The following is a 14,525-nucleotide window of genomic DNA, read 5'->3' as shown; positions in this document are numbered from 1 at the left end:
TTGTAGTTATAACATGTTGGTAAAAAAGTAATTTGTTGAACCCTAATGAAAATGTTAACTGAAGGGGTGCTTAACTGGCTTAGCCAGTAGAGTGTGCAACTCTTGATCTTGGAGTTGTAAGCTCGAGCCTCACGTTGGGGATAGAGATTACTTAAAAATGTTAACTGGAGGAGTGCATATGGCATCATTTATTGTACCTCCCCTACATATTCTTTTCTTCTCACTCTGTCAAGTTTTAATTTTTATAAATAATGATGTATTTTAATCTATTTTGATTAAGCTCTGAAAACCACTAGCTCTTTTTTTTTTTAATTTTTTTTTTTCAACGTTTTTTATTTATTTTTGGGACAGAGAGAGACAGAGCATGAACGGGGGAGGGGCAGAGAGAGAGGGAGACACAGAATCAGAAACAGGCTCCAGGCTCCGAGCCATCAGCCCAGAGCCTGACGCGGGGCTCGAACTCACAGACCGCGAGATCGTGACCTGGCTGAAGTCGGACGCTTAACCGACTGCGCCACCCAGGCGCCCCTGAAAACCACTAGCTCTTAAGGTGAACAGACTTTATTGTCACACCATTTCTTAGGATATGTGACAGAACATTCTAGATTATTGAGTTTTAGCTCCATTTTGCTTGGCTGTTTTAAAATACTTTGGGCAGATAACAGAAGAAAATTAAAATAGTGTTATGCTGCTAATAAAGTATAGATTAATCATACTACATGCAGGCTGACACTTTTACTTTCCCACCAGGTAGTCTTTGCTATATATTTTTTTTTCTTTGGAAAGTAAAACTTCTTCACTCATGAATTACTAGTTATTCCTTATCCTTGTTCTACTTTCTATGTCATAAGAAAATAGGAGGTGAAAATGTTGACCTGTAATATAAAATATGTCTGTCCTGTTTTAGTTGTGTTTACTGATGTCAAGAATATGGTTGATATTCACCCATAAATACTGCTCAAGAGTCTGTTCTTCTGCACATGAGGTACCAGGCATATGCCTAGTGTTACACACAGCAGAGTTGATTTCAGCTGATTTGTAGGTGTTCTTGCAGTTTAAGAGTGCTTTAATTAAAACGAAGAAACCTGTCAAGAGAGTTTGAAACATGGGATCTTGTTTCTACTGAGGTACATTTGTTTATAAAGCAATTTTCCTGTTTATAAAATCGTATTGTGTTTTACGGGATGTCCACTAATACTGTTCCTAGAAAGTTTTTAATGAATAGTACAAGGCTATTTTTTTCTCATCTGAATCTTAGCTATTTCTAAATATTTCCACTGTGAACTGCTCATTTACATGTGGTTTCTTTATGCTTCTGTGTATTTTATTGAAATAATTTCCCTGTGTGCTTCCTTTATAACCCATGTATTATAAATAGGTAACACATTTATGCTATGTCAGCCAACCCATAAGTATCTCTTGAAATTTGTTCTGTTTATTTTCTTTTCATTTAATTAGTACAGATAAAACAGATTCTGTTCTTGAAAATTTCTACCAGGTAAACAGGGGTCAAGTATATTCTGAAAGTATTTTTTAATTATACTTTTAAAATAAAATCACATTGCTCTCAACTTCTCTGTTGTAATCATTTGTTTTCTGAGACACGATCATTTGCTCAGGAAATGAGATTTTAGCTCCAGTTAGTAGGAAATTTTAAGTTTATGTTATCCAGCAGAATATGAAATTATATTTTCGATATCTTTGGGAATCCCTGAGTGTTTCTTTTTCTGTTAGGAAAATATTTTACATCAAGTGATCTTTCCCTCTTTTCTTTTTTAAGCTTCTGGTGATATTTTTCTTTCTTTCAGCATATAATCAAGTTTCACAGAGCTTCTAAAGCAAACAAGAAGCCAGTTCAGTTACCTCGGGGAATGGTGAAGTCACTATTGTATCAGATCCTAGATGGGATTCACTACCTGCATGCTAACTGGGTGTTGCACAGGGATTTGGTAAGTTGATACGTAGTTAGGTTTAAGCAGAAGGATGCATTTATAGTTGGTTGATTTTCTAGTTGTCTCTACATATCAGTGCTGCATAGACTTGCAAACCTTGTAGAAGGGTGAGAGTGCTGTAGTCTCCTTACAGTCTAGCCTCGTGCTGTTTATATGATGCATCCTGCTTCTCTGACATATACTGGCTGGGGTTCCCTGAAGAGGTGAAAGAGGGCACATTTGTTTTCCTAAGCTTTTGTTTACTTTTAACTTTATAAATGAAGTCTAATTGATTATTAGATGCTAAGCAAACTCTAGTAATTGATATATTTGTGAATAACTTGGAAATGAAACTTCGGAGCCTACTGCAACTAAGTTACATATTAGAAGAGGAGATCTTAATTCAATCTGCTGGGTTTTTGTTTTTTTTTTTTTTTTTATGTTTATTTTTTTGAGAGATAGAGATCAATCTGCTTATTTTTAAGCCCCACTATATTAGTAGCAGTCTTTTGACCAGTAACATTTATTAATCATTATTGAGTACATTATCGAGAAGCCTTGCCATGTTAATGCACATTAAATTCTTAAGAATTCCACATGGCAGAATAATTTATGCCTTTTTATAAAATCCATCTAGCATGAAATTTTTCGTTAAATTGTGCGTTGTTCATTCATCTTCCTGGATGTAAATGATTTAAATCTCAAATTCCCCATGTTGCATAATTACATTGTGCTTTGTTGTTCTTTTCTTTGTAAAGGTGGTAACTATAGTAAAGTTTGTGACAATGCCTTCATTCCAGTTACAAACACAGTGCTGGAAGTGATGACTTGGTCTCTGATCACATGTGTCACATAGTCACTGATAGTGACTTGGTCACTGGTCACTTAGTCACTTGGTGACATAGTCGATAGTGACTTAGCTTTTAGCCCTGTAGACTTTGAGATGGAGCTGATCTGCCCCTTGCACATGGTCTTTCTGAGCTGCTCTGTATTTAATGCCTTCAGATCAGATGTTGCAGTGTCGTAATTTCTTGTGCTTTCATCTGTTTTCAACAAATCTCACAATATGCTTAAGGGTACTTATTTTATCTCCAGATCACATACCTAGAAAGCATTTAGACTAGGACCGATAACATCAGAAATTCGGTTGAAGGAACTTTTTTCCGTATGCAAATTTTATTTTTAATATTATTAGGGTATTTTATTTACAGTGGAATTACAGAAGTGAGACAAATCGTTGGTTCCTTATGAAGCTGAAAGTAAATTTCAACTTTTAGGGGAGTCAACTATTGATACTTTTAAGCTACCGACCTTTTTTATGATCTCCGAAAGAATAAAATACGGCAAAGGGGCATTTTTCCCTAATTATGCTGAGATGACACTACATTTTCTTTTTGTTGTAAGTTATTTTTCATCGTGAAAACATGTCTGTTTATTAGATGAATACAAATTGAAAACAAATCAGCATTTCAGTTGTTATGTTAAATATATTATATATTTGAACCACTTACAGTAATACCAGCTACAGTAGTGAAAAATAGTTACAGTTTAATGTTTTTTTAATTTCTCTTTTGGGAAAGCTCTTTCTATTGGTGTGGCATAGACAAGTTCTCTTTGACCTAGAGGTAGTGTGGGACGCTTCATTTTGGAGGTCTCCCTGTCTTTTAGTGGTGTGCCAAGAGGTGGGGGCCAGTGGGAGCAGTGCACCCTAGATGCCAGCATCAAAGGGATGCACCGTCTGAAGGTGACTTAAAAATAATAAACAGACTTTTGTAAGAGAATAAACAGGGGGACACCTGGGTGGCTCAGGCGGCTGAGTGTTGGGCTTCGAGTCAGGTCATGATCTCGTGGTTCTTGACTTCAGGCCCTTCATCAGGCTCTCTGCTGTCCACGCAGAGCCCACTCTGCATCCTCTGTCCCCCTTTCTCTCCGCCCCTCCCCTGCTCACGCTCTCTATCTCTCTCTCTCTCTCTCAAAAATGAACATTTGTTTAAAAAACGAGAAAAAAACATGAAAAGAGGTTACTTTTGATTGTCACCATATGCTGGCAATTGGGAACAGTGTCAGTGATAAAATATTCTTGTTCTCTGAGAAAACCATTCCCACTCCTCTTACCCCTCTCATCTGCCACTGCTGTCTGTTTAGTTGTTTATTTACCCAAAATATTTTCCGACCTGTAATGTATTGTCTGAGTACTGCTACCTCCTTTGACTCCCCCACTTAGAGTGAAAGCTCTTGAATCATTTGTGTATGACTGTTCACGCCTAAGTCTCTTGTGCATTGTAGACACACAAGGTCCCACGGAACCATTGGGTCATTAAAGTGGTAACATCTGCCCCCAGTCTGGATCTTACCGGTTCAGGTGCTTACTTCTTGAATCAGTCCTCAGTTTCTGTAAGAAAGATTCGTTATCATAGTTTTTGTTAAAATGTGTCCACCTTCCTACCGACTAAAAAGTAAATTTTGGAGTTTTGATGGTATGTAATGCTCAACTATAATTACATTAGATATTCATATTTGTAGCAAAAAAGTACTTACTCTGAAGGATGTTCTTCAGAAGCTGATAACTTGACTTTAACTCTCTCAAATATTGTTGTTTGCAGATGAAACACTTATCCTATTAGAACAAATATAATTAATGGCTGATTATATTCCTTGCTTCTTTGCAGTCAGGTTTAGATGAAATGTGGCAATACTGACCCAGACAGACCTATGTAAGATTTCTAATGTTTCGAATTGCTGACATGCCACGAGAAACATCGGACTAAGATGGATAATTGGCACAGACTCCCTAAAAATATCATTTTAATAATGCCCTAGAATGTTATTGAAAGTTTGCTTAATAAAATTGTCTTCATCATTGGTAGAAATAATGATCTGAGATGGTAGAATAATGAAGTTCTTTGTTTGATATGTGCAGTTGAACTTTAACAGTTAATAGTCCTATTTAATAAATAAAGATTAATTTCATCACTATTAATCATCACATAGTAGCAGATCAGTTACTGGGGTCTGTCGTCCTTGGTGAGAAATAGAGATTTAATACTTCTGAAACTCTGGTTGGACTGAAGTCGGTAATAATTGCATATGTGTGTAGATGTTTTATGAAGAATGGGCCTGCGTGGCGCCTGGGTGGCTCAGTCGGTTAAGCGTCTGACTGGGTTCTGGGTTTTGGCTCAGGTCATGATCTCACGGTTTGTGAGTTCGAGCCCCACAGCAGGCTCCGCGCTGACAGCGCGGAGCCTGCTTGGGATCCCCTCTCTCTGAGCCTCCACTGTTCACACACACACACTCTCTCTCAAAATAAATAAATAAACTTTAAAAGAAAAAGAAGAAGAATGGGCCTGAAAAGAAACACATGAAATATTTATTTTTGTGCAATAATTTGTGAGTCCAAGTCAAACTTTTTTGGTTTTAGAACATTAAAATATGTATGTATAAGTTGGTTTGCTTTACACCGAATCTATTTGCCTTAATTAGAGATAAATAAAAACAAAGGTATATGTGTTAGCTTTGTTCTTCCCTTTGACTACACTCTTTCCCTTCTTTTATTCTCCTCTCCTTGGGAAATGAAAATAGTCTGACCAACAGGCTCTAGTCCTGGTTCTGGCCCTAACGTTTGTATTAGGATCCTCCAGAGAAACAGAATGTGTATGTGTGGAGAGGCAGAGAGATTTATTTTAAGGAGTTCCCTCGGGGAAATTGTAGAGGCTTGGTGAGTCCAAAATCTCTAGGGTAGGCCAGAAGGCTGGAGACTAAGGGGAAGAGTTGTAGAAAAGTCCAAAGGCAGTCTGCTGGCGGAATGCTCTCTTACTCAGGATAGGTTAGTCTCTGCTCTATTATGGCGTTGGCCTCTGACTGAATGGGTAGGGCCCACCCGTGACATGGAGGGTGAGCTGCTTTTCTCAAAGCCTACCAATTTAAATCTTAATCCCATCCAAAACACCTTCACAGAAACATCCAGAGAAAGGTTTGACCAAATGTCTGGGCACCATGGCCCAGCCAATTTGACACATAAAATAACCATCCTGTACAAATGAGTAAACAGAGGCACAGAGTTGAAGGAATATGGGACCAGTTAATTCCAATTTTTACTCCCCAATTATCTGCTTATATAAAAAAGGAGTACTGGGTTAAAGAATATTAAGATTTTTTTTGCCCGATGCTATAAGGAGGAACTAAGTGTGAAATCTTAACGAAAGCTTTGAATAAAGATAAACTTAAGTGAGTCAGAATAAGGAAAAGTTTGAAGTCTGTTAGCCTGTTGGATTGAGTTTGGTGGTTTTTCGGAGCATGAATAAAAAGATATTAAACACCGAATCCTATCTGATACTTTCTGTGTAGAAGCAAAAGTGTGATTTGGCAGCGGTGTCTGAAGTCTTTCCTCTTAAGAGGTTGTCCTTCTTGACTGAATTAAAGCACATTGGCAAGGCCATGAGAAGTTGTCCCTACTAGTGCCTCTGCTGTGACCATTTCAGGTCACCCAGCCACCCAGCCAACTCCCTCTCTTGTCTGTCCTCTTTCGTAGAAAAGATTAGTTTTTATATAACTTTCTAAATTTAAGATTGGTTTTCTTGCGCAGTTGTGAAATAAATGTCTAAGTCAGGTTTCTTTTTTAACTAGGAGACATTCTGTGATTGGGTTAAAATTTGAAAATCTCTGTTAAGTGTATGCACGCTAGTATTTGTGAATTGAAGTGAAAGCTGGCTTTAATCTTCTTTCCTTCCATCTCACTTCATACACCTGTTTCCAGCCAACTCAGAGATTTCCCTGTGTACTTGAACCCCCTCTTCCCGTCATCTCTAGTCATCTGTCTCGTTTAAAATTCTATTCCTCCTTTAAAGCGCTGCTCCTGCTACCTCACCAATAAAGCCCTCCCTGATCACCCTAGCTAGGAGTGAGAATGTTTACATCTAAAGTCCCATAGCAGTTATTTTGAATTACCCAAGGGGCACTTGAACTAGTTGTGGTAGTATGTTCTCTATTTGATTATAAGTTCCTGAGGGCAAAGACTGGGTTCCTCTGTGTTTGTATCCCTCCCAGTGCCTAGCAAAATACAGTCGGTATATACAGTATTGCTTATGTTTGTTGAATGAATGAACTAGCTCATTTGTAGCAGAAACAAGGTGGCTTCCAAGATGGTTCTCCATAGGTTATTTCTGCTACCACCTAATGTTTCTCCCTGTCTACAGATGTGCCCACGCTCCTTTTTACAGCCTACTGTCTTATCACTGCTATGGTTTACTGAAGTGAAAGAGGGCAAAAAAAAACCCGTTGTTCATAATTTTTAATTCTTTTCAGCAGCCTTCCTCTTTCTACCTAGAAGAATTCAGCTCTTATCAGTCAGTCCAAAGACCATTCAGCTAATGATATCCATCTGTTGATTTCTTTTTTTTTTTTTTTTTTTTTCAACGTGTTTTTTTTTTTTTTTTTTTTATTTTTGGGACAGAGAGAGAGAGCATGAACGGGGGAGGGGCAGAGAGAGAGGGAGACACAGAATCAGAAACAGGCTCCAGGCTCCGAGCCATCAGCCCAGAGCCTGACGCGGGGCTCGAACTCACGGACCGCGAGATCGTGACCTGGCTGAAGTCGGACGCTTAACCGACTGCGCCACCCAGGCGCCCCTGTTGATTTCTTTTATCACACTCTTTTTCTACCCAGGATTTTTGTTTCACCCAGTGAAACCTATTTCCTGACGATTTACCTATTTATTCGTGTTCTCTTTATGTCATTTATTTTTTCCAGTGTTTTTCTTAAGGTTAGGACATCTCCATCGTAGTTCATTTACATCCCTTACTTTTTTTCAAAAACATCTTCAAGTCCCAAGTGTGTGAATTATTCAATAATTGTAGATAAGGCAGCAGTACCTACCTTGTGAGCACACAGCAGTTCTGAACTTACAACTCTCATTTCACTTTTATACTACATTTAAGTGACCAGTTCATTACTGGTCACAATGTAAATAAATACTTTAATTTCTAGCTAATAGTTATTCACTTTTAATTTTGTAGTACACTTAGTGTTGGCTGAATTTTATGCTTTTGTTGAAAATAGTCATCCACCCATATCAGCCAGACCATAGAAATGGTTTACACTTAATTCAACTCTAAATGTTAAGGACTTGGGCTTTCAGCATATTTCCTAGGAAACTTAGGAAAGTAGAGTGCTAGTTAATAAAACTGGCCAGTTGACCATTAATTTTTGTTGAGTATAAATCAAGTTCTCATGGTCATTAATGTGTTCCACTTTTTAAAAAGCTGATATTCAAAATCTCATTTTAATTATTACCCTAATGGTTTTAGCATAATGGTAATTAACTTGGAACTACCAGGCACATAGGGGTATTTTCACCTTGTTGCCCTAAGTGGAGTAGAATATTCAGTGAGAGATACTGTAACTTGTCATCATAGTTTTTTTTTTCTTTTTTCATTCAAGCTGAATTACAAGGCTGTATATGAAATTTGGAGTGCTTTGTTGGAGTATTGCAACAAGCTGCTGTAATCACTCTTGCCCGAAAGCATTTCAAAATAGTTTTTTAGGCCACAGTGAATTTCTTAGAAAATAAGTCTCTACAGAGATTTCTTTTAGGAGTATCCCAAAGGGGATGTGCTACTGTGAGAGAAGTACACGATGTGAGATAGCCCAGTGGGCCACAGTATATACATATGTAAAAGAGGTTCAAGCCATTTCAAAGCTTTCATCTGAAGTAAAAGAAAAAAAATCTGATAGTGCTGTTGCCCTGCAGTTAATTTTAATTATACTGGGTGGCTTGGAATCACTTGGTGGGGCTTCAGCTGTCCTTGGTGAAGGATGAGTTGGTTTCCTAGCAACCATTAAATAAGATCAAAATCTTTTGAGTGAGCCACTGACTCAAACTCGATTTCATAGGTCCTGCTTTATCTTGGCATCTTACGTATTGATGGTAGCATGATGGATTATTGGGGTATTCTGGATCTGATTCTCTTTGAGTGAAAGATTGCCTGGTTTATTAATTTTGCTTACTGAACACTATATATTTGCTCATGGTGATATGGTTTGTTTTGAAGTGCATTTTTTATTGTCTGCTGAATTCTGTCACTAATAAGTGGAAAAACTGAGAAGCAAAGAAGCTAAATGACGTGATTCTGGCTACTTGGAGAACCGTAACAAAGCTGGATCACTAAATTCAGGGATTTTTCTTCTAGGTTGGTGATTTTTAAATTGCAGGTTGTAAGCCATAAATGAGTCAGGAAAGCACACAACTAGCCTTTTTATTTTTATTTTTTTAATGGAATAGAATAGAAAAAGTATCAGTATATCATACGTATTAAGGGCAGTTATTGTTTCATGAAATTTTTGTTTTACTTTTATATGTTTATATGTGAGTATGTTCATTTAATATTAAATTGTTTTCTTGCTGTGGGTATTTGATACGGTTAGGAAAAGAGAAAAAAACTTAGTCAAATCTTTAGAAAATACTCCCAAATTATAGGTCCTTTGATGTTTTGTGCACACTCCTTGACAGTGATGATAAAATTATTTTGAATAGCAGCCGCCCATTAGGGAAAAAAAAATTCAAACTAGGGTTTATATATGGGCACGAGAATTTCAGGCAGGTTTCCCTTTCTTCCTTTAATATCTTTTAAATTGTCTGAATTGCTTGCAGTTAACATATATTGTTATAATCAGAAAAAAAAAGTGTTTCATTTGGACTAGAAACTGAGGAAAATGTCTGTTTAGTCTGTTATTGAAGTTCACACGTAACATTCAGTGTAGTTTAGGGTATTTTTATGTTGGTAAAGGATGATGCTATTAAAGAAAAAAAGTAAAAACGTGCACTTTCTTTCTGCCCAAAAAGAAGGGCCAATAAATTCTTCGGGGGGGGGGGGGGGGGGGAGGAAATGACAAGCAGAAAGGATCCTGAGATTACTCATATGCTGGAACAGGAGAGCAACAAAATAATTGAACAGTTGGAAGAAAGGAGCCTACATTTGCAGCCTCTGCTCTGTTTTTTGCCCCTTCTCTGTGCTTTAGCTTCCATAAAATGAGTGTGGGGACCATGTAAGCATGTTTCTTTAAAACAGATTTTGGGAAGAAAAATGCTCTGGGAAATGTCAGGTTTAATCATGCTTGTTACTTGAGATTTCTTTCATTTATTGGGAGCTCCAGTGATTTACTCTAATTTTCTTATTTGTTTGATTGTATAGCATTAAGATTGTATCCATAAAATTTAGGTTTGAGGATAAAGCGTGGGTTTTATTGATAACAGCTGATTGAGGCAAACTTAAATGAGATTTCCATTGATTTCAATTATTATTGTGAATGTCGTGCTTATTCTAAAGCGTGTTTACTTAAATGACCAATTGGAAATTTTCCTTGAAAAGATTTGATTGTTTGTAAACAATGTTTGATTTCTTGACAAATGCCACATTTGCTTAATTTTGATATTAATGTTGAGCATACACAGTGGACTGCATTCTATCATATGTAAATAATGAAAAAGTAGCCCGCTTGATTTTACTAAATGGCAGCTGCAAATGTCATACATTTTATAAAGACACGTTACAAGTTGGCAATAAAAATGCTGCTATTTGGTTTACATGTTGCTTGTTAGGCTACTTTTACATTCTGAATGAGTCTTTTCAGATACTTTATCAACACACTGCTAGAATTTTTTTAGTCAAATTTCTCACCAATCAAGAAGGGTTATTCTAAATAATCTCGTCAAGGTTTTTTTTTTTTTTTTTTTTTAAGAGTTTAAGACGATATTTTTGAGTGATCCTGAAAATTCAATAGAAGTAAAGGATTATCAGAGTTTTGAGTCTGATATATCTTTTCTCTGTTTTTCTCTTCTTTTGACATAATTGACGGGATAACATCATTATATCATTTACACAACTGCTTGCATATTTTTTAAAAATGTTTTGTTTACTTCGAAGGAGAGAAAGAGAGTGTGCTTAAGCGGGGGCGGGGGGGCAGAGGGAGGGAGAAGGAGAGAGAATCCCAAGTAGGCTCCATGGTGTCAGCACAGAGCCTGACACAGGGCTCAATCTTATGGCAAGATCATGACCTGAGCCAAAATCAAGAGTCAGATGCTTAATGGACTGAGCCAACGGGTGCCCCAACTGCTTCCATTTTTTATAAACAAAATTTACTATCATCCAGAGCAGTGTGTTTCCAAAAACAGGGCAGATTTGGGAAGGTTTTGTTTAAAGGACTTTTGAATCATATTAAAGACAAGAATTTACCGGGTCCCTGATAGAAGTTATTACTACTGGATATAGTGTTAATATATCCTTTTTCTCTTTTGGCCTTTAGACTTTTACATTAGGAAAAGAGACATACTGTCTATAGTCAAAATACCAAGAAATGCTTTTTCTAAAAATAAGTTTCAGAATTTTTTGTATTATATTATATTCTGAAAAACATATAAAAAATTAATATTCCAGTCTAGCTTTCTAATAGTAGAGTCAGGCCTTTTAGAATATTAGAGTATTATATTGTCTTCTAGACTAATGAAGATTTGTCAAAGTAATTTAATCTTTAAAGATAGAGTATATTAGATAAGGTTTTGTCTTATCTGAGCTAAAATTGTTATCTAAACCTGTTTAGATCACAGGCTCCCTTGGCCATATATATCTTTCCGTCTTTTTCAGTTTGATAACTGTAGGTCTTTACTGGATACAAGCAAATGAGAAATGGTTATATAAGAGGGTAAAAGTAAGTCTTCCTACAGAAATAAGCACATGCAGCTAGCCATATTTCAAAGTCAGTTCAACATAAAAGTTCAGGACTTTGAGTAAATTTTTATAAATGTTCTAATCAACACATAGGATTTTTTTTTTTTAGATTGGGTAAAACTAAAAGTTTCCTCAGGTACAATTAGATATTAAATTAGTAATAGTTATTGAATTAACTGTTGAAGAAATATTTCTTTATTAAAGTTTCCTGCCCCTAGTACAGTTAGGATTTTACTTGTTTTTCAGAGTGTCCCTTTGTTGTAATAACCTATGTCCATTTTTATTATTTATGTATAATTTGCCTTCAGATATATATCATGCCATAGATATAATACTTTTAAGTAGGTATATAATCTAAGGATCCCTAACTCCCTTTGCCACAATAGGTGTGTGAGTTTCAAAGATTAGTTTCAATTCTCTGAATTCATGGCCTTTTCAGACTACAGACAGGCTTGTAATTTAGGTCAGTACAATTCAAGGTGCCTATTTAACGAAAATGTAAATGATGGGAGATAGACTGCTAATTTTTTTAATCATTAGTTTAAAAATCTGTGTATGTAAACACCATATACCATTTGAAATGAAGAGCATTTTTTTGTGTTCCCTAATGTCATAAACTAATAGACTATAAAGTTGGAAGGCATCTTAGAAGTGACCATTCCCATTCCTTACCCGGTGTAGTGATTCTTGGGAATGCATGCGGCAGTAACCATGCTGTCACCGTTGAGCATTTCCAGCAGCGACTAGTGTTCTTAGTGCGGTACACTTGTTACGTAGCTGTATGCCTTATAAGGCAGAGTCAAAAAACCAGAATGTATGACCCTGACCTCTCTCTTCTTCTGATTGATCTTCTCTTTTAGTTTTATTTTTGTTTCCTTTTGATTAACACCGGCTGGCAAAATCAGGTAGTCTGGGCCTTCATGGTAAGGAGGAAGAGGAGAATCTAAAAATAAAAAAGTAGGTAAAAGGTAAGAAGAAGTAAAGAATAACAACAGAAAAAATTAAGAAGAAAAATAAAGGGCTGCATTCACCCTCGTGGGACTGAGCCCTGCGTCGGGCTCCATGCTGAGTGTGGAGCCCTATTTAAGATTCTTTCTCTTCCCCTGCCCCTCTCCCCAACTCGTGCAGGTGCACACGCTCTCTCTCTCAAATCAATCAATCAATCAATCATTCCTTTTGATCTAGCAATCCTACTTTTAACAAACTCTCTTACGGATATTACTAAAAAATGGTGAAAAGGCCATCACAGCATTATTGATAATGACAAATTGAAAAAACGTACCTGTGTAACAACTGGAAAATGTGCAAATTGTAACATGCAGAAAAATTGACCTGTTGTGTAGCCATTTAAAATTATGTTCATGGGTGGGGGAGCCTGGGGGTCTCAGTCGATCGTCTGACTTCAGCTCAGGTCGTGATCTCATGGCTCGTGAGTTTGAGACCCTTGTGCTAACAGCTCGGAGCCTGGAGCCTGCTTTGGATTCTCTGTGTCCCTCTCTCTCTCTCTCTGCCCCTCCCTCGCTCCTGCTCCTGCTGTCTGTCTCCCTCTCTCCCTCAAAAGTAAATAAACATTAAAGAAAAATCTTTTTAAATTATGTTTATGGGGGAAGGGAAACAAAAATAAGATAGAAAGGGAGGCAAACCATAAGAGGCTCTTAAACACAGAGAACGAACCGAGGGCTCTGCTAAGGGGAGGGGCTAAATGGGTGATGGGCATTAGGGAGGGTACTTGGGATGAGCACTCAGTGTTGTATGTAAGGGATGGTGATGGATCACTGAATTCTGCTCCTGAAATCATTACTACGCTGTGTTTTAACTAACTTGGATTGAAGTGTAAAAAAGTAATAAAATTATGGTAAGTGTAAGTAATGTTGTTATAACGTTAAGAGAGAAAGCAGATCTCAACATAGTGGAAGTAAAATACTGAGTGAAAAATACGTCAACAAAAGAAAATATACCAAAATATTAATGGTGAAATCTGGATGGTAGGGGCTCCTGGGTGGCTCAGTCGGTCAAGCGGCCGACTTCAGCTCAGGTCATGATCTCATAGTTTGTGAGTTCCAGCCCCGCATTGACCTCTGTGTGACAGCTTGGAGCCTGGAGCCTGCTTCGGATTCTGTCTCTCTCTGTCTGTCCCTCCCCAACTCTCTTGCTCACTCTCTCTCAAAAATAAATATTAAAAAAAAATATTTAAAAAAAATGAGATATTTATTCTAGTTTTAGCTGGAGATAAATTCCTAACCAAGTAAATTCCTATCACTAAAGATATGATAGATATGCTGAAATGTAAAAACAAGAGTAAAAATACTCTTAATAGAAAACAATAGTATAAATGCTCTTATAAAATATAAAATGTAAAGTTTGTAGCAAGAAGAAAGTAATATATTAGAAAAATGGCAAAAATAATTGAATCTACCTTTACTAACTAGAATATAGAGAATTGATGTGAATATTTAAGTTTAGTAACCTAAGCCTCCTCAGGTAAATCTAGAGAGAGTAAATCATAACATGCGTATCAATGAAAGATCCTCAAATTAAAATATTTAAGTTATGTATCAAGCTAATAAAAATTATAAAATCTTACTTGGATACACATTGCTTTTATCATACTTGATAGTATTGTTTTGTATAAAACAATGTTGAATTTATAAAATTGATACTTGAACCTTTCAAGGGCAAAATCTGTTAATGTGTATCCAAAAAAACCTTAAGAATGTTTATAACATTTATGCAAATAATTTGACTTTCTAGGAATTTATCATAGGTACATACAGAAATGTTTGTTATGGCATTATTTTTCTTTTATTAAGAAACTAGGAACAACCTCAACATTTTAATAAGAGATAATTGGTATAAGTTACAGGGAACCCATATG

General features: G+C 36.6%; 1 protein-coding gene across 4 annotated transcripts in view; it reads left to right on the top strand.

Moving 5' to 3' along the window:
* Window positions 1-14,525, top strand: part of CDK8 (cyclin dependent kinase 8) — a 118,057-nt gene that overhangs the window by 67,212 nt on the left and 36,320 nt on the right. For 3 of the 4 annotated variants that reach the window (XM_060637495.2, XM_060637494.3, XM_060637492.3), the window contains exon 4: window positions 1,809-1,949. In XM_060637495.2, the coding sequence (XP_060493478.1) occupies window positions 1,809-1,949 (141 nt within the window). Of the gene's footprint in view, window positions 1-1,808; window positions 1,950-14,525 lie in introns of those variants that run through there. The other variant, XM_060637497.3, reaches the window with a different exon arrangement.

The sequence above is a fragment of the Panthera onca genome, chromosome A1 (genome assembly GCF_046562875.1).
Source record: "Panthera onca isolate mPanOnc1 chromosome A1, mPanOnc1 haplotype 2, whole genome shotgun sequence".
In the NCBI taxonomy this organism is placed as follows: domain Eukaryota; kingdom Metazoa; phylum Chordata; class Mammalia; order Carnivora; family Felidae; genus Panthera; species Panthera onca.
The sequence above is the reverse complement of the archived record's forward strand: the minus strand, read 5'-3'. Positions and strand labels throughout refer to the sequence as shown.